This window comes from Stegodyphus dumicola, chromosome 3 (assembly GCF_044657685.1).
Source record: "Stegodyphus dumicola isolate Sdum_Otavi_A_Nest chromosome 3, ASM4465768v1".
Classification (NCBI taxonomy): Eukaryota; Metazoa; Arthropoda; class Arachnida; order Araneae; family Eresidae; genus Stegodyphus; species Stegodyphus dumicola.
In genome coordinates, this window is record NC_140770.1 from 127,640,246 (window position 1) to 127,666,547 (window position 26,302).

At 33.0% G+C, this 26,302-nt stretch overlaps 1 protein-coding gene across 3 annotated transcripts in view; it reads right to left on the minus strand.

Moving 5' to 3' along the window:
• Nucleotides 1-2,922: 2,922 nt before the first annotated feature.
• Nucleotides 2,923-26,302, minus strand: part of LOC118202079 (C-Maf-inducing protein-like) — a 171,977-nt gene continuing 148,597 nt past the window's right edge. For all 3 annotated transcript variants that reach the window (XM_085813289.1, XM_085813288.1, XM_085813287.1), the window contains 2 exons: nucleotides 19,713-19,783; nucleotides 2,923-17,037 (listed from right to left, as the gene is read on the minus strand). In XM_085813289.1, the coding sequence (XP_085669415.1) occupies nucleotides 16,978-17,037; nucleotides 19,713-19,783 (131 nt within the window). In that variant the 3' untranslated portion in view covers nucleotides 2,923-16,977. The remainder of the gene's footprint in view (nucleotides 17,038-19,712; nucleotides 19,784-26,302) is intronic.

The window sequence follows — 26,302 nt, forward strand, 5'->3', positions numbered from 1 at the left end:
AAATTGCATTCAGAGATAATATTCATATACCTGAAGTTTAACAACATTCTTTAGTCTATGCCATTGCCGTTTATGCAGGTAGGCAGAAAATAGCACGTGGTCGGTAATTTCTTCTTAGTTAATATGATAAAATATTGTTCACTCAACAGACTTTGATGTCCTGAAGATTAGATGCTTGATATTCTTTGCACTTTGATCCTGGATTCTTCTTATTTATTTACATTAAACTTGCTGTTCTGCAGTTTTGGGGTACTTGCTGTTATGCAGTTTTTTGATGATTGATTAGTTATTTACTTTTAATTACTTGTCAGACTTGTCCTTTATTATTAGAAAAACAGAATTTGCATACACTCTGTTAATGTAATCAAACCTTATTGCATCACTTCCAGGATTCATTGCCATACTATACTGAGACTTCCAAGAGAGATAAAAATAATATTTCAATAGATCGTTAAGATTGTGATACTAACTTCAAAATTTAACAAACAGAAAACAAAATATATAATTTGATTTTTGTATCATATTTACTGTTATCAAAATAGCAATGGATTCGACTTTTGCTAACTGAAGAATTGGAAATCAAAATTTTGGATTTCGGGTTATTATTTTGGATTTCAGTATATTATTATTTATTTCGGATTTTGGCTTATAGCCAAGTACACTAGGCTATTTGCTTAAGGGAAAAAGAGACCTTCACTGAGAACTTTCTAAGGGAAACTCACTCATATTTCCGCTACATATTGGTAAAACCGCGAATTGTCCAGGCAGCCAACTCGTTCTCTGGGATTTGAAACAGAATGAAGCTGAGAATGTTTGGTAATCTTGTCTCCTCCACCGCTGACGGCGAGAAACCGCACCCACTCTGCTAACATTAAGTCATAACCCTTAACTGTTGTTTTATGCATAAATGAATTGCCTTGGGCGGTATTATGGTTAGTGCTGGTTGACAGATTCTCAAGCCGTTGGGGGGTGGGGTTGAAAGGCATAAATATTTTGACTGTAACGTTTGGGCCAGACGGAATTTATGTTCATAAATTCCGTCTGGCCCAAACGTTATCTAGAGAGGTTGCTGGCAGGAAAAAATAAAAGATCATCAGATTCTATCTCCTGAAACCCTTCGATCAAAGCCGTAATGAAACAAGTATATAACACTCGTTTTGTAAATGAGACAGTAACTTTCCTATGAGATAGTAACAATCCAATTTTCTTCATATATCATCTATAAATAATGATTTATAATTCATCTTTGAAAGATGAAATAAAAATTTTCCCAAATCCGCGCCTTCTAAAGCTTTTTTCTTAGGCGGTGATTTCATTGGATTTTCTTTTTCAGTATCAGCATCCGATTAAAAAAATGAGATAATTCTTTGCTTCTAAAAGTTAGGATTCTTTCCTGGATTATTTAATTTTCTACAGAAATAGTAAATCCATACCCACATTGAAATAAAATATTTTTATTTTAAATAATTTTTCCCCGCGTTCATAAAACTGCAAAAGGTGCATTTTCGCCATTAATCTGTGATTCTTTTCCGATGAAGTTTTTTCCTGTAATTTTATTTCAAATATCATTCTAAGATTTGTACGTTTAAAATAAATCAAAGACGTGATATTTTTTTGATCGTTTAAGACTACTTTTAACCAATTCTTAATTAAATTTTCTCTATTTTTGCTTCAAATTCATTATTAATCCTCTATAAATATTTGGAACAAAACTGTGACATTAATGGCCAGTTCAATGATGGGTTCGTTGTTTTATTTTGATATGAATATATAAGGTATTTCTCCCGCCTTCTTAGCATGCCTTCGTAGTGTAGTAGTCAGCACGCTGGGCGCGTATTCTAGAGGTCCGTGGTTTGATTCCCAGCGAGAGCGTTGCTCATTTTTCACTTATCCTACTTCCAAAAAAAGACCTAATGTCTCTACATTGACACCCGAACTAAAAAGGGTGGTGGATGATGATTCTCCACACCCAGGATTTAGCGACTGGGTCCCCTAAACCCCAGTCGCCCTTTAAAAGGGAAGTATATAAGGTATATCTAAATGAACATTCTTTCTTCTATTTCGTAAAATCAAATGAAACTGGCTTTCAATAAAAAAATTGCATCAAATTTAAATTTTATAAATAAATCTCTGAGCAAGAAAAGCAAAATTATGTTTTCATTATATGATTAAAATTAACTAAAGGATTATTAGAGATATTGATAATAAAATGTTTCAATGAATTTTCTGGAAGGAGTAGAGACTCTTTCCTAAGAATCTCCAATCACCAATCAGATCTCTCGCCTGTAGAAGTGTAGAAGATACTTTATAGATATTTAAAGAGTCTAGTACCTGAAAAGATTTAAAGAGTCTAGTACCTTTAGATCAGTGTGTGCAGGGGAATTGTATGATTACTCGTCAAAGCAGAACACTCAATAGTCAAGACGTAACAGAATGAAATTCCATTCCGCAAGTCATTTTCTGGAACGTTTTATTCGAGCAAAATGGCAAAAGTTTCATCAATGCATGCCTGACACTATACCAAATTTAATTCCACATTGTATTGTCGTATAAAAGAAAACATCTCTGTTGAACAAAGTGCACGATTTTTTGTTTTTTTATAGATTTCATAGGCATCATATCATACAAGTTTCTGAAATTTTTCACTAAAATACGCATTTTTCTTTTCTGATCAATGCATGTTTTAATAGCTAGTGCGATTTTAAAACAGAAAAATTCTATTCAAAATATTGATTGTTAAAATTTTCTATTATGAATGCCTTTTCCTTTAATGCACTAATTGTTCGACAATAATTTTATTTTGATGCACACCATTTTGTTTCCAGAATTTTGTTTTAAAAAAAGTTTCTAGTGAACAAATAGTTAAATTGCTGTTATTTTGTGTGTGTTACTTGAGGGAATGTAAAAAATAAGTTCTAAAGAGAAATTTGAAAGCACTTTTTATTTCTTGATGATTTTTTGAGGGGGGGGTGCAATATGTACCGATTTACAGTGAGACATTTAAAAATGCTCAGCACTTTTTGAAAGATAATATACTCATTACGATATGTTTAAATCAACACTGAACAATATTTTTACATTTAAACATAAAAAAGAACATTTTGTTCTCATATAAAGAATACAAAACTCCGACTGTTTAGCATAAACAAGATCTTTTTTTGGACTGGAATATTGGCAACCTTGACAAACAACATTAAAAATACGCATAATTTCAGATATTTTATTTTTATTTTTATACTATTACAATTAAAATTAAACGACACATGATAACAACAGAAACATAAATGTATTCATAAACTCCCAATTAAATTTTTAAGTATAAAAATCACTGAAACAACTTACATTTAGATGGATAGACGATACAACAAACGGTAAAAAACAATTTTTACGTAACAATAATTGATAACTTTTTAATACACCAATCAAAAACACTTACATAGCAAATATTTTAAAATGAGAAAAAAAAAATAACTTAAATGCACATGTTATTTCACAATTATTTCATGAACTAACCATTTGTTTTTAAACAATGCACAGCATAGCGGGATAAATTTGTTTGGAAGAAACGAATTGTGTTGTTTTCAAGAATCAACATATGGTAAACATTGACTTGAGAGAACAGCTTGATTTTTAATCATTTCATAAGTGTTTAGAATAATTTCTTCGAAGAAACAAAATTGTGTTCTTCAACAACCGACGCCTAGAAGCAAAGCTGATCTGAAAACACTGAGAAAGGAAAAGTCGCCGATTTACTTGCATTTTTAGGGTCAAATATTGTTTTGTAAACTACCGAACTATATTTGAATATATTTACTGCTGTCCAAGTTTAAACTTAATTTTCATTCCAAGGTTAAACTTAATCATGTCAAGGTTAAACTTAAATTTCAAGTGGATTGTTGTTTGCTACCAGCTCTTTCTCTCTCTTATGCCCCCTTTTTTCTTTTCGGGGGAGGGGTTAAATTAATATTTCAGAAAAGCATTCCAAAGCATTTCAAGAACATCTAAACCATTTACACGGCTACTTGTTTGGTTATATAAACGCATATGCATTATGATCAATAATGGTCATTTCGCTTCAGTTTCCAACGAATTAAAAAGTAAAATTAGGCAGACAGTTGAAAATCCAGTGAGTTTGTTAACCACTAAAACATTCTAGAGATTAGTACTCTAATTCCTGCTAGAAAAGTAAAAAGCATTCTTCGAACTTCGATAGTGAGTTAACAGTCAAATAAATCAATCAAATAAAATTAGCATCAAAATAAAAGTTAATAAGGGAATTGCATAAAACTGAACAAACGCAAATTCTGACGGATCGATTTATTCTCTATTTTCTTTCCTTAACATTTCCTTAAACTATTTTTAATAACTGAACTTTGGATTTTCATTATTTGACCTTTCCTGTAAATTCAGATCAGCTTCGCCCCGTATAGATGATTTCTACAAGGTAAACACTTATCTAAATATATATTAAATCGAGATATTTTTCCTATCTTAAAACCAAAATATCACAAAACCATAAGTAAAATATACATTAGAAAGTTAAAAATACTTTTAAATAATTTTTTATGTAATTCTTTCCTCTATCTATGAATTACAAGCTGATGAACATTCGAAAAAGATAAATTTTAACTAATACAATAAATGCAATTAGAGAAGGCACAAAAAAGATGCCTTTTAAGTTAATACGAAGTAAAAAATAAATTTTTGCCTTAAACTTATTTAACTGATTAATATATTTTTGCCGGCAGCAATGAACTGAAATGCTACGCAGTTGGAAACTTGCATAATAAGTAATGAAAATAAAAACTGAGCGAATCTCTGTCTTGAGATCATAACGAAGAATCCTTGAATATTATGAGAAAGGTTGAACTAATATCCTATGTTCTTTTGTGGTTAATTTAATTTCATTCTTATAAGCAGTACTCTGTACAATTCGTTCAAATAATTCCTGTACCTTTAATATAACTCTACAAATAACATTTTTTAAAATAATGAAACAAAATCATATTACCTCTTGTGACAAAGAGGCATATGCCGCAATTGTCAAACCCTAAATTCTTGGGTAATCCTAGTACGGAGCAGATTTCCTTTCCGAAGAAGAAGCATAAGCGTACCTGAACTGCTGTAAAAAGAATATCACAAAGAACGTGGAGATACGTAAATATTTTGTTTGACACGAAGGAAAACATACTATCAGGCCCTTTTATAGAAACAAAATTTCACAAAGAACTTGCCGGTGTATAAAACCATTTGTTCAACACAAGGAAACACCTGATCTAAGCGCGAAGGCTGGCGGCATGGAGTTTTCGTGGCTTACACATATATAATGTGAAAATGAGCCAATTTTCCTTGCAAATTCAAATGAGCCAATATCCAGGTAGGTATCTTCCCAAAAGGAAGACAATCCTCACTTTTCTTTGTCTTATATGAATGATGAGGTATTCATATGAGACAAAGTCCATGATGAGGGAACATCATAGACCAAACGACAGCTCCTTGAACAGAAATTCGTTTGCCCAACGCGAAGAAACACGTACCAGTCCTTTGGACAACAAAAGAAATAAAGTGATTACACTACATTATAATTGGGATAGTAACATATAGGTTTCATTTGGCAGAGTTAGGTTGTTCAAAATGGCAAAGCACGTAAGAGTTATATGCCTAGGAGAAAGATAAGCCTTGGCAGAGGACTTTCTATTCTCGTGTTCGCATGTACACGGTGAAACCTCAAAAACTAACCATGAAGCCAGCCCGTTCGCCTGGGATGAAATCCCAGTATTCCATTGGTTTGCCTTCTATTGGTTTGATATAGGAATTTCTTGGATCTATTTATTGTAAACAACAAGTTGAAAGCAAGGATCAAAGAAAAACGCCTTAGCCCTGTCTGAAAAAAAGGAGTGCGTTCTGTTAAAGGTATTGTGTTGTTAACAACAACATATACAGAAATAAGAAAAAAAGGAAAAATTAAAGATTACAATAAATTACCAAATAAACTCTAATCAGAACTATGTTCTGATCAAACGTTCAACTACGTTTTATTTCTTTACCTTAAAATTTAAGGAAGGTCTTAAATTCGTAGAAATATGCTTTATAAGTTGTTAATGAAATAACAGCTGAAAATTTACCGGGCGTCATTCTCGCTGAGATTTAATTTTAGCATTTTCGAAATATACCAAATTATACACAGAAAAACTTAGTTTTATAAATTACAGGCTAAAGCGTCACGTCACATTTTTAAAAATAATGCATAAATAAATCACATTTATTTCAAATGGAGAACAAAATTATTTAAATAAATTCTTAAATACAGAAATATAGCATACAATATTTTGCCTGCATTATTCAAGAAACAATTGAGTATACAATCAGCAATTGTACAGTAGATTTTCATGAATTCAAGCATTCATAGATTTTTAAAAGGTAAAATACGATTTCAAAAATTTAAACAGCAGTTGGAGTATTTACAATACATCATTAAAGTGATATTTCACATTTTAGAAACAAACTTCCAGTTTTTTTATATTACTTATAGGTATTTGTTGTTAGCACAACCAACTTAGTAGAAACCGCCAAATTTTCAAAATACATCCTGCTCTGGCAACCACACGCATAAAAATTCTTTATTTTAACGAATCTCCATTTTACGATGCATTTCTTTTGTTCTATTTAAAGTTCCAATGGCTTTTATAGATGCAATGTGATATTTACCATCTTAAATTCGGTAAAATATCTGCAGGAATATATATTTTGTCGATAAATTACTAAAGGGTAAAATATACTTTAAATATATTCTTAAAATTCAGAAGTCAAACAACAAAAATCAGCGTTAATTTACAAAATTTTGTAAATTAACGCTGATTTTTGTTGTTTGACTTCTGAATTAGTATTTATTCGGCGTGTTATTGTGTCTTAATTATATTCTTAAAAGCAATCATCATGTCATTTCCACCAAAACGAAAGCAATAAAAAAGCGAATGTAAGTAGATTTATTGATTGAGTTTCGAGGTAAGTACCTAATTGAAACGTAATATATATTATACGAGGTGTGATACAAAAAAAAAAAATGAAACTAATTGTGTAGCTTGAAAACAGGGTGGAGTTGGCAACAACTGTTTTGGTGACGTTGTGTCAGACACCTCTATCCATGCGGCCAGTTTCGAGTTAACCGACCACACCAGTAGGGAGTACTGCGTCACTGAATGAAAACGCGCAACTGCATTCTGCCGGAAAAATGTCTAATGTAAAAACCGAACAGCGAATCAACATCAAGTTTCTTGTGAAACTTAAGAACTCAGCCACGGAGGAAGCATTTCAAATGTTAACCGAGACTCATGGGGATGAAACTTTGTCTCATGCACGTGTGTTTCAATAGCATAAGCGGTTTTCAGAGGAGAAGGGACAGTGTGGAAAATGATGAACGTGTTGGGCTCCCAGTACGTTCATAATGACTGAATCGGTTTCCAGTGGTCAGAATGTTAATGAATACTATTACATTGAAGTACTAAAAACACTTCGTTAAAAAATTAGGAAAAAAAGTTCACAGTTGTAGGATGGTTGTAGGAATGATGGATTGTAGGACAGTTGTAGGAATGATGGATGGCTGTTGCACCAGGAAAATGCACCCGCACACACGGCCCTATCTGTCAAGCAGTTTCTGACCGGCAAAAACATTACTGTGATGGGGCAACCTCTTTTCTCACCTGATTTGGCTACATGCGACTTTTTTTTTATTTCCTAAGGTAAAATCTTACTTAAAGGTAGCCCATTTTACCTCAGCTGAAGAGGTTCAGGCAAAAACGGAGAATCTCCTGAAGGGCCTTCCAAAAACTTCCTTCTAGAACTGCTAGCAGCACTGGCAGCACCGAATGCAGAAGTGTGTGAATGTTGAAGGGAACTACTTTGAAGTTGATAATGTGACAGAGAACTGGAGAACTGATAATGTCACGGAGAATAATACACCACAAAATGGGCTGCTGGTAGTAAAATTAACCTGAAGTTTCGATACGATTTGGAACGAAGGGGAGAGAAAGCATTGACTGGCTGGTGTGTAAATGAATGTTTAAATGGCTTCGTTCACCTTTCAGTAAATCACGTAGTGACATTTAAGGATCTGGAATCCGGAGCTCATATCAACACTATCGAAGGTATATGGGGTGTAATAAAAACGGATTTTCGAAAGAAAGGTCATCGACAGTGCGGAGGATATTTTTTGATTCTAACTTGTGTGAATTTATGTCACGACGGCAGTATACAGATTCTGGTTGAGATAATCTTAAATAGTTTTTGGATCCTGTTAAGGAATTTTATGTGCCACACACCGAAAACACAGAAATTTCTAAATAAGGTAAGTCGATATTTCCTTTTTGTACTGCGCAGATTAGATAACATGCATTTCCGTTCTATGTTATTTCCTTGTTTCATTTTGATTTAAAATGCAGTATATTAATTTTTTATGTTTTAATTATGATTTATTGTATCACGTTTTGGAAGCCATTTTACTTGGGAGGACGTTGCACGTAAACACGAATGGCGCCAAAATAATCGCCAATTTTTGGCAAGTGGGACTCTAAAACATATTTTTCCCAAAGTGAACTTTAATGTTGTAAAATATTTTTATAATATTGTCTATAGCAAATTAATTTTTTTAACTGACAATAAATTTAAATGAAAATAGTATAAAACCGAATATCTTAATAGAAATAATTGAACAGTTTTTGCTATTAAACGGAAATTAATTGACTTTTCAAGGGGGTAACAAACCGAATTCTCATCAATTAACAATAATTAATAGAAGCGAAGGTGTTTCGTCATCTTAATATGCAAGAACCAATCGTAAAACACCAAGCCAGAAATAAATTTAGCCCAAACTTATTCCAAGTGCAAATAAAGGACAAATCTTAAGAGTATATTTAAGTAACTATTTAGAAGTTGGCCATAATAATTCGAAGTACAAATCAAGAACAAAACTAAACTGAATATTCAAGTAAACATGTAAATATTCTGGCACAAAAACACCATTTTTTGACACATCCGCTGCTTTTTATATAAAAACAATGCAAAATCTAAATAAACATAAAAGTAACTTAAACAATATAAAAATGTAAGAAATAAAAATAAATTTAAACAGTCTTATTATGCTAAACTAACACTAAAAATGTATGAGAATTTTAAAAATCAACATAATTGTAATATATTAAGAAGGCCAGAAATGTATTAAATTAAACGTACATGTTTGTTAAATCGCCAATCTGCGCTAAGGTGGTTGCGCTAATACGTAAGTACCTATTCACGTCATAAGTATAGACACAAACAATAAATATTTTTTTTTATTTACCCAAATGTAGCAAATCTAAGCACGCACATTACCCGATTATCAGTATACTGAGCATTTGAAATCAGTGACTAATTACAGATGTTGAGTGCTATGCAAAGCATATATTTAGTTTAAGAATTTATAAGAAAGGTATTAAAATATTAGTCATTTAAATTTTAAAATTATTTGACAAAACTGCTCACACCATAGTTATTCAAAAGTTACACATGAGAATAAAACTTCACTTTTCACCGCACAATATACCATATTCTATTTACATGTAAATGTACCAAACATTAGATCAATAACAGTACTTGACATGCACAGCTACAGTTTGCACAATCAATGTTAACCGCATGAACTCTTGAAACATGCCCCGAAGAAATACATTAAACACACCTTATTATCTGTCGCGTGTAAATAAACTTTTCACACCTAGATTACTTTATATCACATGAATATCATGTGAATACTACAAGGATATCATGTGAATACTATATATCATACCATGTAAAATTACACATTGCACAGCGTATAATGCAATGCATTAATCATTCCATGCAAAATCATTGCGTACTTAATTATATTTCCTATTATAGGAAACACCATTTGGATACTGAATTATATAAACCATTATTTCCTTATATACATATTGATTTATTATTAAAATAACAGCAGATGGGTTTCTTAGAGTAGATCTCTTAAAATCTGAACATTATAGCTCATAAAATGAATTATCCTATTTTACTGTGCGATAATACTGTTTCAACTTCCCATACAAAATGCTCTTTTTACCTGAGATTATGTGTTAGTTTTCCGCGTTTTCAGAAATCCAACAACTAATATAAAGTATAGCATCTTGTATGTAGATATACAATTCTTTCGACAGATTGCTTTTAAGACCGGATTTAGCGTAGGAAAATACAATTTACATAATGTTGTCTTGATTCAGACTGTCACCATTACAACTCGTGCATCTAAACTGTTAAAATGGTACGCTGAAGTACATTTATATTATGTCTGGTCACTCCGTTCGCATGATCCACCCTTGCTGGCACTCAAAGACATTTAGACTCGACCGGTAGGGCTGTGAAATAGTGAAGAATAAGCCTGAAGGAAGGTGATGTAAAAGATGTAAAATGGTATTGTAATTGAAATCTTTTATGTAACCATTAATGTATAATTGCATTTTCATGCATAATAATTAAATGATCGGCATAAAATCATAAAAATACTGTGTTTTATGGATTAAATAAATTCAGCCTTTTTAATAAATCCATCGGTGCCCATCGCGCGTGCATATTTGTGTTCACGGTCAAGATAGCCGTAGGAAGACAGTATGTTGCATATCACATTATAATGTGTCACTTATGTACCCAAATTATGTTAAATACAAATTGCTTTATATCACATTACGCTGATCAAAAGAAACCGAACAAAAATAATCAAATCTTTCATCCTTTATTGCATTTATATCACTACCCCAGGCCATGCTTCTAGAAATCTTTTGATTTAAGTATGCCCTAGCAACCTTTGTCCTCGGATATGTTTTTTGTAGTCATCACAGAAGAAAAGAGTTTGTCTTGTTTTCCTGTGATGACATTTGCATCTTTGCACGTTGACCAAACAGCTGGTCCATCAATGCAAATTTCAGCCATCATGTTCAGTCAGTGGGAGAAAATGTTTATGCTTCCTACGACAAATGGCTATATGTGGTGACAAAATCAATGCATTGAGGAATACAGAAAACTGTTGTAATGAAGTGATGGGGGTACAATACCCAGCACATAACATATTCGATGCAATATTTCATGAAACAATAGACTTGGACATCGTAATATGTACTACCCTGTGTAGAAGTCGTTGGCAGTAAATCAAATTCTCCAAGACTTAAAGAAGTCGCAGAAAGCTAGAAGTGGATTCCGAAGTGAGTTCCGAAGTTAATGGCATTGTTAATATTCAGCGGTGACTGAGTAAACTTAGATGTTGCAAAAGGGTTCAGCTGTGGAAGGAGGATGACTAATTGTTACAATGTGTTAAATCTGATAACCGATCCAAAAGTTTCTTTAAAAAGGGAACAACTTTTGATGTAAAGAAAATAGTGATTCTTCAGCATTTTCTAGCCAGATTTAACAATCTTTGACATTTTTGCATCCTAGATTTAGGTATAAAGTAAAAATCATTGTTTTAAGTCCATGCAGAATATTAAGGCCGAACTGTAAAGGGTATTATATATACTAAGAATAATATTTTAACCGTACAGCAAACTCTGAAATATATTCTACAGAAGAGAACTATTTAAAAAGGGAGACTGACTGAGTATGTTTTCAAAATTCATTTGGCTTTGCTCGATTTCTTTTTTATCAACGTAATATAGAAATTCCATAATGTAAATGTAATAACTATATTATTTTACAGCTCTAGCGTGGCGTAGTATTTATTTATATATATATTAGTGTTTATCATTTTACAACTTTAGTTGCTGTAGTATATATTGTTTAACATATTAATATATATTGTTTTACGGCTTTGGGAAAATCGATGAAACAGAGAACAGGCAAAATCGCCATAATAATTTATCTCTTTTATTTATATCTCAGTGTATAATAATAAATTACAGTCACTCCATGTCTTTGGATATAAATAAATTGCATTATGTCTTTCTAGCTGGCTTTAGGATATCGGTTAATGCTAGCCTTAGTATCGCTGGGACCAAAGTCGAATCTTGAAAAAGGCATGGATGCTTCTAAGACTACATATAATGCGTGTGCGGTCTGGGGCCACTTAAAATACTATCGAAAGTCGAAAGTCCTTTCGAGCTGTTTGGCAATAGAGGATGAAGAGTGAAAGACCTTTTGATCCGTTCTCCAAAAGTTTGCTATCAAAACTGAAGCAGAACTATACAATTAGTGCAGTGGTACTACATAAAATATGTATATATGACCAATAGTGAAGTTCTGGTGTCTCACCCACTTCTAGTTGTATCTATTATAACATGCTAGGTAAAATCAATTTCGCATTTTTAAAGATATGTTTATTCTTAACACTTCCGTTATGATTATATTACAGATTACTAAATGAAATAAAATGCAGATGTAATCTACTTTAATGAAAAGAATTCTTAAGCTCTTTGTACACTGGCCATCTTGCCATGATTTAAAGCAAAATTTTCAACGACACCCTCCATGGAACATTAATAATAATAATAAAGAAGTTTAAAAAAAACCACAGCTAAAGTACATAATAAAATATTTCAAAAATAATAAAGTTTTTAAGGATCTTTTTTGATAATTTTCTTTTACGAAGCTGTTCTTGAAATTTCGACCATAAAAGTTCTAGATGGTAAGTCAGTTTGAATACCATCAGAATCAACAATCCCTGGCTTCCCATTACAAGTGCAACTCTTATTCGTTCCCCCCCCCTTTTTAAGACATTTAAGGTTTACTTTTAAGTCGATAAGATCCACTGTTATATCAATAAATAAAATAATATTTGCAGAAAAAATGCATATCATTGCTTTTGTTTAATGTTTGGAAATTCCGAGTGCACGTTTTCAATAGTAGCATACCCTGAAAAAGGCTTCGTATCCAATGATAAAATGTCCCTAAAAGCTGTTGTGAACAGACCACTCCATGATTAAGTTTTTGATACGTAAAATGGGCGGTTAAAAAAAGCATTTGAAAGAATATATTAATATTTTTTTTAATAAGTACGAATATAAAATATTCACTACGTCTTAAATGATAAAATACACATATTTCAATAGCTTAGATATATATGCTGTGCAGCGAATGTACAACTGAATTTAAAGAATAACAAAGTAATATAATATTACATATTTAGATATGCATATTGTAAGATTAAAATCTACGGAATGTGCTAAAAATAAATATAACTTTATATGAATATATTTGCATTTATGCTCATTTTTACTTACCTATAAAACATTAAAGACTTTAAGCCAGTTAAAAACCTAATTAAAATGTTTTGTCCTACCTTTCTAAAGAGGCACTGTTAATACAGTCGATAAATTATCAGAAAAGTAATAGAAGAAAATGCATAATAAATAACACTTTCTTTTTTCATGTATAAAAATCTTCACCAAAAGTTAGTTAATACTGTCAGTTTTAAAGAAAAAAAATTTTGCCGCTGAGCAGTATAATTACCACTAATTGCTAAAATATAAAAATATTTGAAATAAAACATACATACTACGAAATTACGACACAAAACAAATGATGAAATGTAGTAAACATGTAGGACAAAACCAGAGAAATTATGAAATTTACTTTGTTATAATAATAATAAAATTATTTCTTAACATTTAATTACAAAACTGCATAAACCATAATACATTTCACATTCATGGGAATATAGAATTTCAACATGAATTAGAAATAGGAAAAATCTGCGTTTTCTCGTGTCTAGTAAAAATAACTTAGATATTAGAAAGTATGAGTTTTTTAGATGGCTATACAACATCGAAATATAATATCAGAGTAAATATATTTCAATGCTCAAAAATTTTGTATTTAATAATAATCTTCCCTTTCCTAATGAATTTCAGAGTTGCCTAAAACATCAGTAATAAAAGTTTCAAATGTATGTTGGCAACAGGTGAGAGTTGTATTTTTAAAATAGTAGATTTTTACCAAGTCTATACTGAGAACTCTGTGATGACTGATGATATTTACTTCCAACCATAAACTACTTAACAATATGAAAGTTAAAATGAGCACATAATTACAGTTAACTTTCGTATTTCAATTCATAGTAGGTGTTTTTAAAAGATAATGGTGTAACGATAATGCACATTTCTGGAGTGAAAGATATGTTCTGTAGACTGCTTACAATTGAAAAGTATTATACAAAATGTGAGATTTGATGATTTAATTGAAAATAATTTGAAAGGAATTAATATAACAAACTTCTCGAAACAATGTGTTCGAATCATTTACATGCTTTATTAAAAAATGACACTGTTTCATTTTGCACAGCACAACACTGCAGAAAACAAAATAAAAAACAGTCCGACTAAAACAGACTTACAAATAAATACAAAACATATCAACATATAATACCTATTCTAATTATTACATCTTAGCTGCCATTGAAGTTTTACCTGCAGGTTTCCTAAAGACCAGTTTCGAATTTCATCTGTACTGCTGCTCTTTACTTTAGATAAATACCAATGCTACATGTTCAAATTAGTTATAATGTCGCTTAAAAAAAGAAGTAAAAACTGTATATTTTATATATATAGCCAATTAACATTAATATTTGGACGTTGCATCCTCAGGGAATTTCTAACATTAGGTAAAAATCAGTTTTATAGTGGGGATAGTTTTATAAATAAACTATGTGCTTTTCGAAAGAGCATGAAATAGATCCCGCTTTTTCAACGAGCAGAAAAAAATAAATAAATAAAAAATAAAAGAAATTAAAAAATAAATAAATAAATAAAATAAAAAATCTGAAAGGTTTCAGATTTTAAATTACGTCCAAAGGGGCGTTTTTTTAACGTTTTCTGTGTTACCTTTATTTATTAAATATCATGTTCTTTGCACTTAAACCATAAAATTCATTTCAGTAGCAATATCTCAAAATAATTTTTAAATGAGCATATCTTTCGAATTTCCGATACACAGTTCCGCGCCCGCTGGAGATAAAAAGGCTTCCCCCCCCCCACGCCGTAGAGTGTTGCCATTGCTCGCTTTTAAATCATTGAGTTTGTTACTCAAAAATTCGTTAAAATTTTACAAAATATGAAATCAATAATAAAACAAATTCCAAATTTCAAATTCGGTCTTCCACATGCCCATATTCGTAGGAGGATTACGTTATATAAAATTGGATAGCCCTCGAGTGCTTTGCCGTAATCTAATAAACCAAAACCAAACCGTTATTTAATTTCTTCAAATATAATGCAAGACTCTAACATTTCGTGGCAACAATTTGAAAAGTGAAACGGACATTTATAATGATTCAACGTAAAATCGCAAATCGAAAACAATAGTTCTTCAGGGACAAAGCCCCATTGGACTAAGAATTCAATGTGAGGTAAATGTACTGATAATAAATACAACTGAAAACACGTATTGATTATAGCCCAGTCTTCTGTGAAAGCCCAAATTTGAAATTTGGAATTTGTTTTATCATCGATTTCATATTTTGTAAATCTTTAACAAATTTTTGATTAACAAAGCGAGCAATGGCAACGCTGTACAGAAAAAACACTTTTATCTCCAGCGCGCGGAACTGTGTATCGGAAATTTTAAAGACATGCGCAATTTAAAAGTATTTTGCGATATTGCTCTTGAACTAAATTTTACGGTTTAAGTGCGATGTACGTGATATTTAATAAATAAAGATAACAGACAAAATGTTAGAAAAACGCCCCTTTGGACGTAGTTTAAAATCTGAAACCTTTCAGATTTTCTTTTCGAAATAGTTTTCATTCGTAGTTTCATTCATTTCATGTTGATTCGTTTATTTCGCAATAGCTTTTTATTCTTTTTAGGAATATTATTTGCTGCAAAGTGTCAAAATTACAAGTTTAACTCTGAAAATAAATTTACATTTACTATAAATGGGAGCACCAAACTGAATTAAATTTCGAAGCGCATAAAAATTATAATCTTGAAAGTAACCCTATAAAAAGAAATTTTAGAAAGTGACTAGTAAATTTTACGAAATTTGTTAAAAGAAATTATAAAAAGCTAAAGAGGCTATTTATTTTTAACGTTATAGATCAATTATTTTACGCAATTTAATTGTATAAAATAACGGTAATTAAAACAAAAAGCATAAATTTTCTTCTTAAAAAAATATTTTGACATTGTGGCAACGTTTCAACATATCTTTTCTTCCTGATACGTGATTATTATAATAACGTTTAATATTCGCTGAAACTTCCTTGGTCTGTGCCGTGATGTAATTTTATTCTGTCGTAGCAGTTATATTGAAATTCGATACCAGTCAATGCAATATTACATCAAAATCATGACATAAAATGGAAAAGGAACGAGACATGTATGCAGGTCTTACATCATAATAGAAAAGAACAATTTTGTAGATTCTAACATAGCCCAACAATAAAAATTCATGCAATTTTTTTTTCCTAAATGAAAGTAACATCCTTGAAATATTCTTCAATTAATATGAATCGTTCTTCGTAGGGTATAACACAAAACACATCTGCTTTCAAAACGAATTTCTACTTGTTACGAAATGCAAACGATATTCCAGTCGCTTAATGAATGTTTCTTATATAACAGAATAAAAATTCTTAATATAAAGTCTTGAAATGAATTCCATTTTTCTAAATATTAAATGCATAAACTTTTCATTCCCTACTATTCTAACCGATTCTCGTAAGAATGATGAATTTTTTTCTTAGTAGTTGCCAAGTTCTAGAAGCTGAGTCAATGACTCGTGGCGCCATCTAGTATAACAGTTTTAAAATAATCATTAAGGAAGATAGGTATCTCTTTATGAATATATGTATAAGTTATCACTGAGTTTCTCGAAATAACAACAGTAGTTTAAAATCAACACTTTTATGTTCTTCATGAAAGCACCTACAATGTGTCCTTCCAATCTTGGCGCGAAGCTCATAGTAACAAGAGAGTTGTTTTTTTTTTTTTTTTTTTCCCTGTAGTGCGTTAAAACCCCCAGGCATCTGTGTAACGTACATCACATTCTTGCAATACTGGAAGAGTTCTCTGAAATAAAAAGCATTTTCAATTTAATATAAAATAAACATATATATTAAAATTTAAATTTTTCATATCAAGTTATAAATTCAGTTATTTTAGGCACTGCAAAACTGACAGACGTACAAATACTCACTACAGAGGACCCCTAACACTAGAATGGAGGTGACATCTTTTAATACAGAGGTCTTCAGACGTTGCTGATTTAGAGAACACATAAAGCTCAAATTCATTTTTAAACAAAGCCCCAAGTTCTCAGAAAAGTAAATGGTATAAGAACATTTAAATACGATTAACCCTCAAATGGCGATATCTTCTCTTAGAAGACCAGTTCTGAAAGTGATCCGTATTTCTGAGATTTTAAATAAACATTGCTATTTAACATCACCTCTCCAACTCAGCAACTTTCATAGAACGCTGAAATCATCTGGAACATGTCTGGTAGTCTTAGAGAGGGTTTATACTGCTGTGCTTTTGCTCTATATTTTCTTGTTCTGAAACTTCTTGCAATCCACCCGTTTACGTAGTATTGCAACCTTCATAGTAGTTCATAATTATTTGTTGTTCTTGGTGGTCTTCCAAATGGATCCAGCATTTCTGATTTTAAAAATTAAGCCCTGAGACTATGTAATCTTAATTTAAATAGTGAGTAAAATTAAGCACTTATTTTCATATTGTATGCACTTATTTTCATATATTTCATATTATATATTCACTGATTAAACTTCGAACTGAAAGCTTTGTTGTCAAAATCGTTCTTTATGAAACTATTTTAAAAGTAATAAATGTTTCATATAAGGTTAATGACAAGACGGTGCTGCTTTAATTTTTTTTTTAAATTGTTTAGTCCTTACCAATTTAGAGTAACAGAAAGTTGCGGAACGAATGTAAAAAATAGTACGCTCCCGATGAATTCTCCAAAGAAAATGTGGAGTAGAAAAGAATCATTTGAAACGGAATCAAATCCATCAGAAGCTGACAGAATTTTTCGTCTATAACTTACTGCAAAGCCACCTAAGTACAATTTTGTGTCTATAACACCTGGTGGGATAAAAACGCTTTTTCTTCCTCCTGCAATTCCACATATTTAAGGTGAATTTATGGAAAAATCTATCTCTAGTTTTCTGGCGAATCCAGAAAACAAAAGGCAGTGAAATCAGAAAGGAATCTAAAAAGAAATTTAAGGAAGCAGCAACAAAGCTAATAAAAAATTTTAAATGTACTAGTTTTGCCTAAGATAGTAAAAAGCAAAAAACTATATTCGACAAGGACAAGGTGAATGCTGCTGAATTAAATCATCAACGAAAATTTACGCATGTGTCTTCGTGCTGAGCATACAAACTTGTATTCCAAAGACAGCATCAGTGAGCAGATTTCACATAGTTAATCTGCGTAAAAAGATTTATTTTCAGTTGGTATTTTATGACTTACAAGATGAATTTTCTTCAAGGACTGAAGCATATATTGATCTACTAGAATGCATTCACAGGGACAACTGAATAGAACATTTTAAAGCCTTTCAATAATCAGTGTAAGTTGCATGTATCAACAGGACTATTTTCAAAGGTTAAATAGGACCTTCTTCTTCAGCTTCAGGTTGTATAGACGGATTAAAAATGGGATCATTAATTAGAACATTCTACAGATTTTTCACGTTCATAAAACTCTTTCAATTCTATTTGATGATCCCATTTCTCTTCCGTCTTTATATTTAGCTTTTAAACAAATTATTATTATTATCAGTCCAAAGGGGATTTGTCCCTGAAGAATTATCGTTTTCGTTTTGCGATTTTGCGTTGAAAACTTTCAAAGGCTGTATCCTTTTCAAATCGTTGCTACCAAATACTATCGCTCTTTGTTATATTTAAAGAAATTAAATAATGAAGAATCTGCATAAATGTACGTATGTGTCTAGCATTGTGATAAAACAACGGCAAAAAAAAAGGCCCCTTTAGGATGTAATTTAAAATCTGAAACCTTTCAGATTTTTATAATTATTATTGCCAATATATGGTACCAATGGCTTTGTTTCTTTCTTTAGTTGGAACTTTCTCGAGTTTTCTATTTAATGGTGTTGGGTGGACACATGCTACTTTTTCGTCACAATTACAGCTGAAGAAGCTTTTATTTAAACTTCGAAACTAGTCCTGCAAATTTATGTAATATAGGCTGATTCTTATCGCATGTAGTCCCTTTAAAAGTTATTTCTAATATTCCATTCTGAATGTAAATTATTTTTAATTTCAATATGCTTAATTAAAATATTACTTAAGTTACGTGATATAAAATTATAGGACTTTTCTTTTAACGAATTACGTAATTATAAGATTTCATTAGATGCAATATAAACTAATTCATTGCTTTTCAATTTATGTCAAACACTATAAGGTATTTCTCCCGCCTTCTTAGCGTGCCTTCGTGGTGTAGTGGTCTGCACGCTGGGCGCATATTCCAGAGGTCCGTGGTTCGGTTCCCGGCGAAGGCGTTGCTCATTTTTCAAGTCTCCTGCTTCCCAAAAAAAATCCTAATGTCTCAACAACACTTTATTTTAAATATATTTTCTGAAAAATAATTTAAACGGAAGATTATTTTTCAAGCTCTTGAGAATAAAATTGCATAAACAACTACTACTTTCATCATGGTTTATTATTCAGTAACTATTTAAACATAAATTTATTGCTTACCTTTAGCCCTTCGAAAGTCTCGGGTGTGAGACTAGTACTATTTAAATTCAGTTTCCTTAAGCTCTTCATAGCTGCAAAAATGGCACATAGTGACTTGTGAATCATTAATAAATAATAACAGTTCTGCACTTCAAATTGTTATGATATTTAATCAGTTATGAATCAAATTAAGCAGTTTGTACTATTAGTTAAATTTCGCAATGAAAAATCTGGCTTGTCAACAACTGTCTCCACGAAATTTAATATATCTGACGGAAATGAAAAAGATTCTAGCATTCCACTCGACCCATTGCCTTAATTCTAATCAGTAATGTCTCACCAATAACCACGTATCAGAGATGAAGTAGCATGATATTCGAAGGGACTATGATTGGGTTTGAATATCAGTAAGTACCGGGGTATTTTTAATGCATGGAATGTTTCTCTCATAAAAATTAGAATCTGCAATATTAACGAGTTTTATTAGTAATTTTAAAATGAAGAAGGTTGATGAAGGTAATCAGAATCGTAATCTCTTTGGTTAGGTTTATATTTTTCAACGGTAATAGAAAGCAAAATTTTCCTAATATTTGTTTGTAATTTAAGGAACTAATTGAAAGAAAAAAAATAGACGCAGCATTTGACCAAAGCAATACTGAACTGATGCTTTCTCACATTTCAGCTCTGTAGAATGTGAACTGTGATTCCCTAACAAAATACAAATAGTTCAAGATACAGTACAAATCAGAGGGCCTTCGTTGTGAAATGTTATTACAGCAGAAGAGCATCTGTTGTTCAGACTAAGTTGGTCGCATTCAGTTAATGTGCAGAATGGACTATGCAAAAATACAGCGCTAATACTAGTTCTGAAATTCGAAAATACTAGCGGTGTTTGTAACAGAAGAAAAGGCAAAAGAGGGAGGAAACAATCAAAACCCCGGAAGAATCTGCGAAAACTATCTCAGTAGATGGCCATGTCAGTCCTACTAGAAAATGCAAGCGCAGTGATCTGTCAGCTTTTACATGCAAAATACAATTCATCCAACCTTTATCACCTTGTAGGGTTTATATTTATTTTAACTAACATTTATTTTAAGTTTAAACTATCTTTCCTGTCAAGCCTTACTTTCCCTTGGAATTGCCAATGCCAGAGTATGTAAATTTTAGTAGAACGCGCAAGATTCAAATTGTCAGCGGAAGTATTCTAAGTTAAATAGAAGGGAAACGAGTTCGAAGGTGTGCTTTCTTGCTTCACGAGCGTGGAGGTGGTTAGTTAGAAATTGAAGAACCACGCGTTTCGGCCTGTGTGCTTGCCTCGGCAGTTTGTTAATCTTTCAACGTAATATTCAGAAGTTTGCTGAATTATCAGCGGTATCTTAAAACGCGGTGAGGTTAGTTACCTTTAGAGAGCCTCGTAATTACTCACTTGTTATTATCTCTTTTCAGTTTCTTATATTTATTTTACCGCCGGGTCGAGGTAGTTTGTGAGCGTCAAGAGCACGCATTTGTAATTTCTAAAGTTGAATAAAAAGGGACTTAAACCCTTCTCAAGTCTTTGTCTACTTTCCAGTTTTCGGCAGTCACCACTATTGTTGCGTGCAGGTTGGAAGCGCGCAACATTAAATTGGCGCCCGAACACTTGTCGAACTGAAATGGCCGAAAATTGGATGGAAGTTGCTGGACAACGACAGGAAATGGCAAGCCAATTGGAAGGATTTGGATACCTGGTCCAGACGATAAGAGCGTCAATTAAGCCAAACGTCAATTTCGACGGAAAAATTTCGGTGGCGATATTTCTAGAAGGCCTAGACAACTCTACCCTGTGCCTGAAAGACAAAAAGTTGCCATCGCCACATCTGCACTAAGAGGACAGGCCGCGCTATGGTGGAAGAATATAGGCAAATTTTTATTAGGGGAATTCGGAGGTAAGACATATACATTTGAAAATTTCAAAAAATCGTTATTAAAGGCCTTTCCCATAGTGAAAGATCGAACAAGGCTAGAAGCCGAACTGTATAGTTTTTATCAACGGAATATAGAAGAGTTGACGGACTTTATTCTGCGAAAAATTAAGCTGACGGATATGCTGTATGGGAAGAAACCCCGGACCCCTGTATGGGAAGAAACCCCGACGCGGAGATTATTGAAATAATCTTACCAAAAATGTTACCTGCTGTTCAAGACTACTTCGAAATTAGAAAACCAAGCACATTGCAGGAGCTCTTCGAATTGGTGGTCAAGTTTCAAAATCGCAGAATAGCGGAAAAAGCTAGAGGGGCATCGTATTCTCACAGTATCCGAAGGCAATCTTCAAATGAGCAGACCAGAAATGCAAACCGCTCTTATGGGCGAAGGAGCTATCAAGCTAACTCATCGAACCTCGAAGGTCAAGGTCCAAAAAGAAAATTTGAAAACAAACGTCCGCGTACCCAGAAGTCAGAAGTTGAAAGGAAAGCTTTAAATGAGTAGAGGGGCCTGTGAAAGCGAGGGTCCAGACCCTGGAAGTTTTGAAAAAACCCTCAAAAAGACACTTAAATACGGTCAGTGTAAGGAACTCACAGTTACCAATTATACAAGTCCTGGTTGGCGATGTACCAGTAGAAGCCCTCATCGATACAGGAGCAGAAGGTAATTTTATGAGTGATATTTTTTTTAAGAAGAACTTTAATAGGTTTCGATTATTTAAAAATAAAAACACAGAAATCATAGCAGCGCAAGGACAAACTTGTCAATGTATCGGAAAACTATCTTTAAAAATACAACTTCAAAACGAAAGCCCTAAAGTATTAATTTTTGTAGTAAAAAATTTGCAAAATCCACTTATTTTAGGTATGGAGTTTTTAAGGGCCGCGAAGGCCAAACTCAATTTTCAAGACGGTTCTATTGTGCTGGAGATGGACCGGAGGGTGGTGGAACCAGTGGAACAACCGCAAGTCGACCTTAGCCATTTGAATGACCATGAAAGTCAAGCCATCCAGCAAGTGGTGAGTACTTTTTCAAACTTGTTTTCAGAACGGCCTGGTAGCTGTCAAATAGTTACGCATGAGATACAGTTAACTGCGGACAAACCCTGTAGGACTAAACCTCATCGCTATGATAAACAGAAAGAGCTAATCATAGAATAACATATTCAGGAAATGTAAAGAACAAAATAATAACGCCCATAAATAGTGAGTACGCGAGTCCAGTGGTACTATGTAGGAAAAAGAACGAGTTTCCTCGTTCGGATAAAAGGGCTTGGAGGTTTGCTATCGATTACAGAAAACTGAATAGTGTTACTAAATTCCCACTTTACCTTTTGCCGGTTATAGAGGAAATTATTAGAAAGATTAAATCTACAAGATACATGACTACTTTGGACTTAACGTCTGGCTACTATCAAATAGCTATGAGACCCGAAGACATACATAAAACCGCGTTTATAACAAAATCGGGCACTTATGCATTTTTACGCATGCCCTTTGGGTTGTGTGGGACCCTGTCAACATTCCAGAGAGCTATGGACATTGTTCTAAAGCCTGTCCTAGGAAAATCGACTTTAATCTATCTAGATGATATAATTATAACGAGTAGTACGTTGGAACAACATATCAAAGATCTAGAAGAAGTTTTTAAATTATTAAAAGAGGCCGGTCCTACAATTAACGCCTCAAAATGCAAGTTCGTAACTAAAGAACTTAAATATCTGGGTTATAAAATTTCGGGAAAGGGTATAGAAACTCAAGATTCAAAAATAAAAGCCATCAAGAATTTCCCACCTCCCAACACCGCCAAGAAACTTTCGTCTTTCCTTGGGTTATGTTCTTATTATCGGTCATTCATAAAAGATTTTGCTAATATTGTTGAACCCTTGTTAGTAATTAAAAGAAATAAAAGTAAATTCCCGTGGACAGCAGAAGCAAATACCGCATTCGAAAGGTTAAAAGAAGCGCTTATCAATGCCCCTGTTTTGAAATTCCCGGAGGGGGACGAAAACCTGGAAATTGCAGCAGATGCGTCGGACTATGCTGTGGGTGCGGTTCTTATGCAAAATGGCCATTTTTGGCATTTTTTAGTAAAACGTTGAATCATACACAAAGCAATTATACAGCTACAGAGAGAGAGAAACATTAGCCGTATTAATGGCTGTACACAAATTTCGAGTTTATTTCGGCAAAGCGCCAGTAACAGTCTTTTCGGATCATGCGGCTGTTGGTAGACTTTACTCGGGGAAAAACCTAACACCCAGGTTAATAAGATGGGCTTTAAAACTCCAAGAATATAATCTAATAATCAAATATAAACCGGTAAGGAAAACAATGTAGCTGACGCACTTTCTCGTATAAAACTGGACGATGAAGGCAATGAACTTAAATGCGCTGTGTTGACTTCAAAAATTTTAGATTCTAGAGATACAATTATTGCTGAATTGAAAGCTGATCCTGAATTTGCAAGTATCTATGCATATTTGAAAGACCCCGAAAGCTTTGAGCACACAGATATCGATGCGATAAGAAATAGAGCAGAAAACTGTGAAATAATAGATAATTTATTATTTTATACGAAAACAACAAACGAAAATCTCGAGCACAAACCAGTCATCCCAGCCTCGCTTCGATTAAGCATTTTGAAGGAATTACACGACGCGAAAACAGCGGGTCATTTAGGGGTCAGAAAGACTTTAAAAAGGGTACGCGAGGCGGTATATGTCCCGCAATTATACAAAATAGTAACTGCGTATGTCAGGTCCTGCAATCAATGTCAGTTAATAAATGGTATTAATTACAGCCCGGCCGGGTACTTAAATAGCATTCTCGCTACATTTCCAAATGAAATTTTAGGCATAGATCTTCTTGGTCCTTTTCCCCAGTGAGTTAAATAAAAATCGTTTTCTTTTAGTAATTGTAGAGCATTTTTCATAATGGACAGAAATTGTTCCTCTTAAACGCGCGTCAGCCAAAACAGTCGCAGATGCATTCTTACACAGATACATTTTAAAATACGGTGCATCGATAAAAGTCATTAGCGATAACGGTAAACAATTCGTTAGTCAAATATTTGAAAACATATGCACTGGACTTGGCATACGCCATATCAAAATGATTCCATATAGACCACAGGCAAACATAGCAGAAAGAGTTAATAAAAACATTGTAAAAATAATTCGAAGTTATGTTAGCACACATCACAAGCGCTGGGATGGCTACATAAATGAGTTAGCTTATGCTTTAAGAACGGCAAATCACGATACTACGGGGAAAACCCTAGCAGAATTATTTTTAGGACGAAAGTTAATTACGCCATTAGATAAATTATTCTTTGTGCAACAAAGAGAGCAAGAATTTAAACAGAAAGACGTGCAAACACTTATTGACCAGGCGGTTAAAAGCTCGGATACGGCAAGAAATAGACAAAAGTTATATTATGATAGAAAACGCCGTGAAGTGAATTTTAAAGTTGGAGATAAAGTGTTGAAGCGGAAATTTTCTTTATCAAGTGTCCCAGATAATTTTACTGCAAAGTTAGCTCCAAAATTTGAAGGCCCCTATGTAATTCAGGAAATCAAGGGAATCGTATTGTACCTTAAGAACGAGAGAGGGGAAATTTGTAAAGCAAATCCCGACCAGCTGAAAAAATATTATAATCAAAATGATTTTGAAATCCTTAAAAGTTTCTTGCAGGACTCAAGCGTAAAAGAAGTAGAAGGTCCAGAAGTAACGTCACCCGTTCCATCACCCAAGAAGCAGAGAACTGAAGAGAAACCTAGCCCTTCTAAAACCCATGCGACGGTACCGAAAAGAAGAAATGAAAACTTTCAGACTCCAGCATTTAAGAAATACAAGAAAGCAAAGCCGCCGCGTAAAGAAACCTTGGTAAAGAGGAAAACACCACTTACACCGTATCGCAGTAGAAATTCTACATCGAGGACAACGCTTCCAGGGCCAGAGAGTCAGGTGCAAACAAGGCTGCCGTTCCCGAGAAGGAAAAGACACAGGAGGAACGAAGAGACCACCACCAACAGAAGAAATTCAAGCATGACTCCAGACCGGAGGACGCCAAGACCAGCCATCCAGGGGAAAAACGGAAAAGACAGCAACCCGGCGACTACCACTCCAAGAGGCCAGCATGCAGAGGGCGAAAAAGAAAAAGCAACGTGGACGACACTCGGAGGACACTAAGGAGAAGACTGACGTCGATGAAACCTATAACGTGGGAGCAGTTCTGCCACAAGAGAATGTCGGAGTTCCAATCATCGAAAACGCAAAGATAAGTTAAATTCTTCTATAAAATTTTTTTCTTTTGTTCCGAAATGTTATGCGTAAATACGAAGTTCTATGTTTTGACGAAAGTCAATGTGTCTCGGTTGACACTTAGTTTTGTTTTACTTTATTTAGCTAAGGCAAAAGTATTTTCTTTAAGTATAAAATCTAAGAACAAGCAGTTTCTGTTTGTAGAAAGACTAATTCTGTTATGTTAAAGCCAAAATTTGGCCGAAGATAAAAGTAACTTCCTATTCTTGTATTAATAAGAACTTTAGTTTCAGTGCCGCCAGCTTGGCGAAGAATGAGTAAAGTAAAAATTTATTTTTCTCTTATTCATTTTATGGTAAATTGTAAAAATCATATGTATTA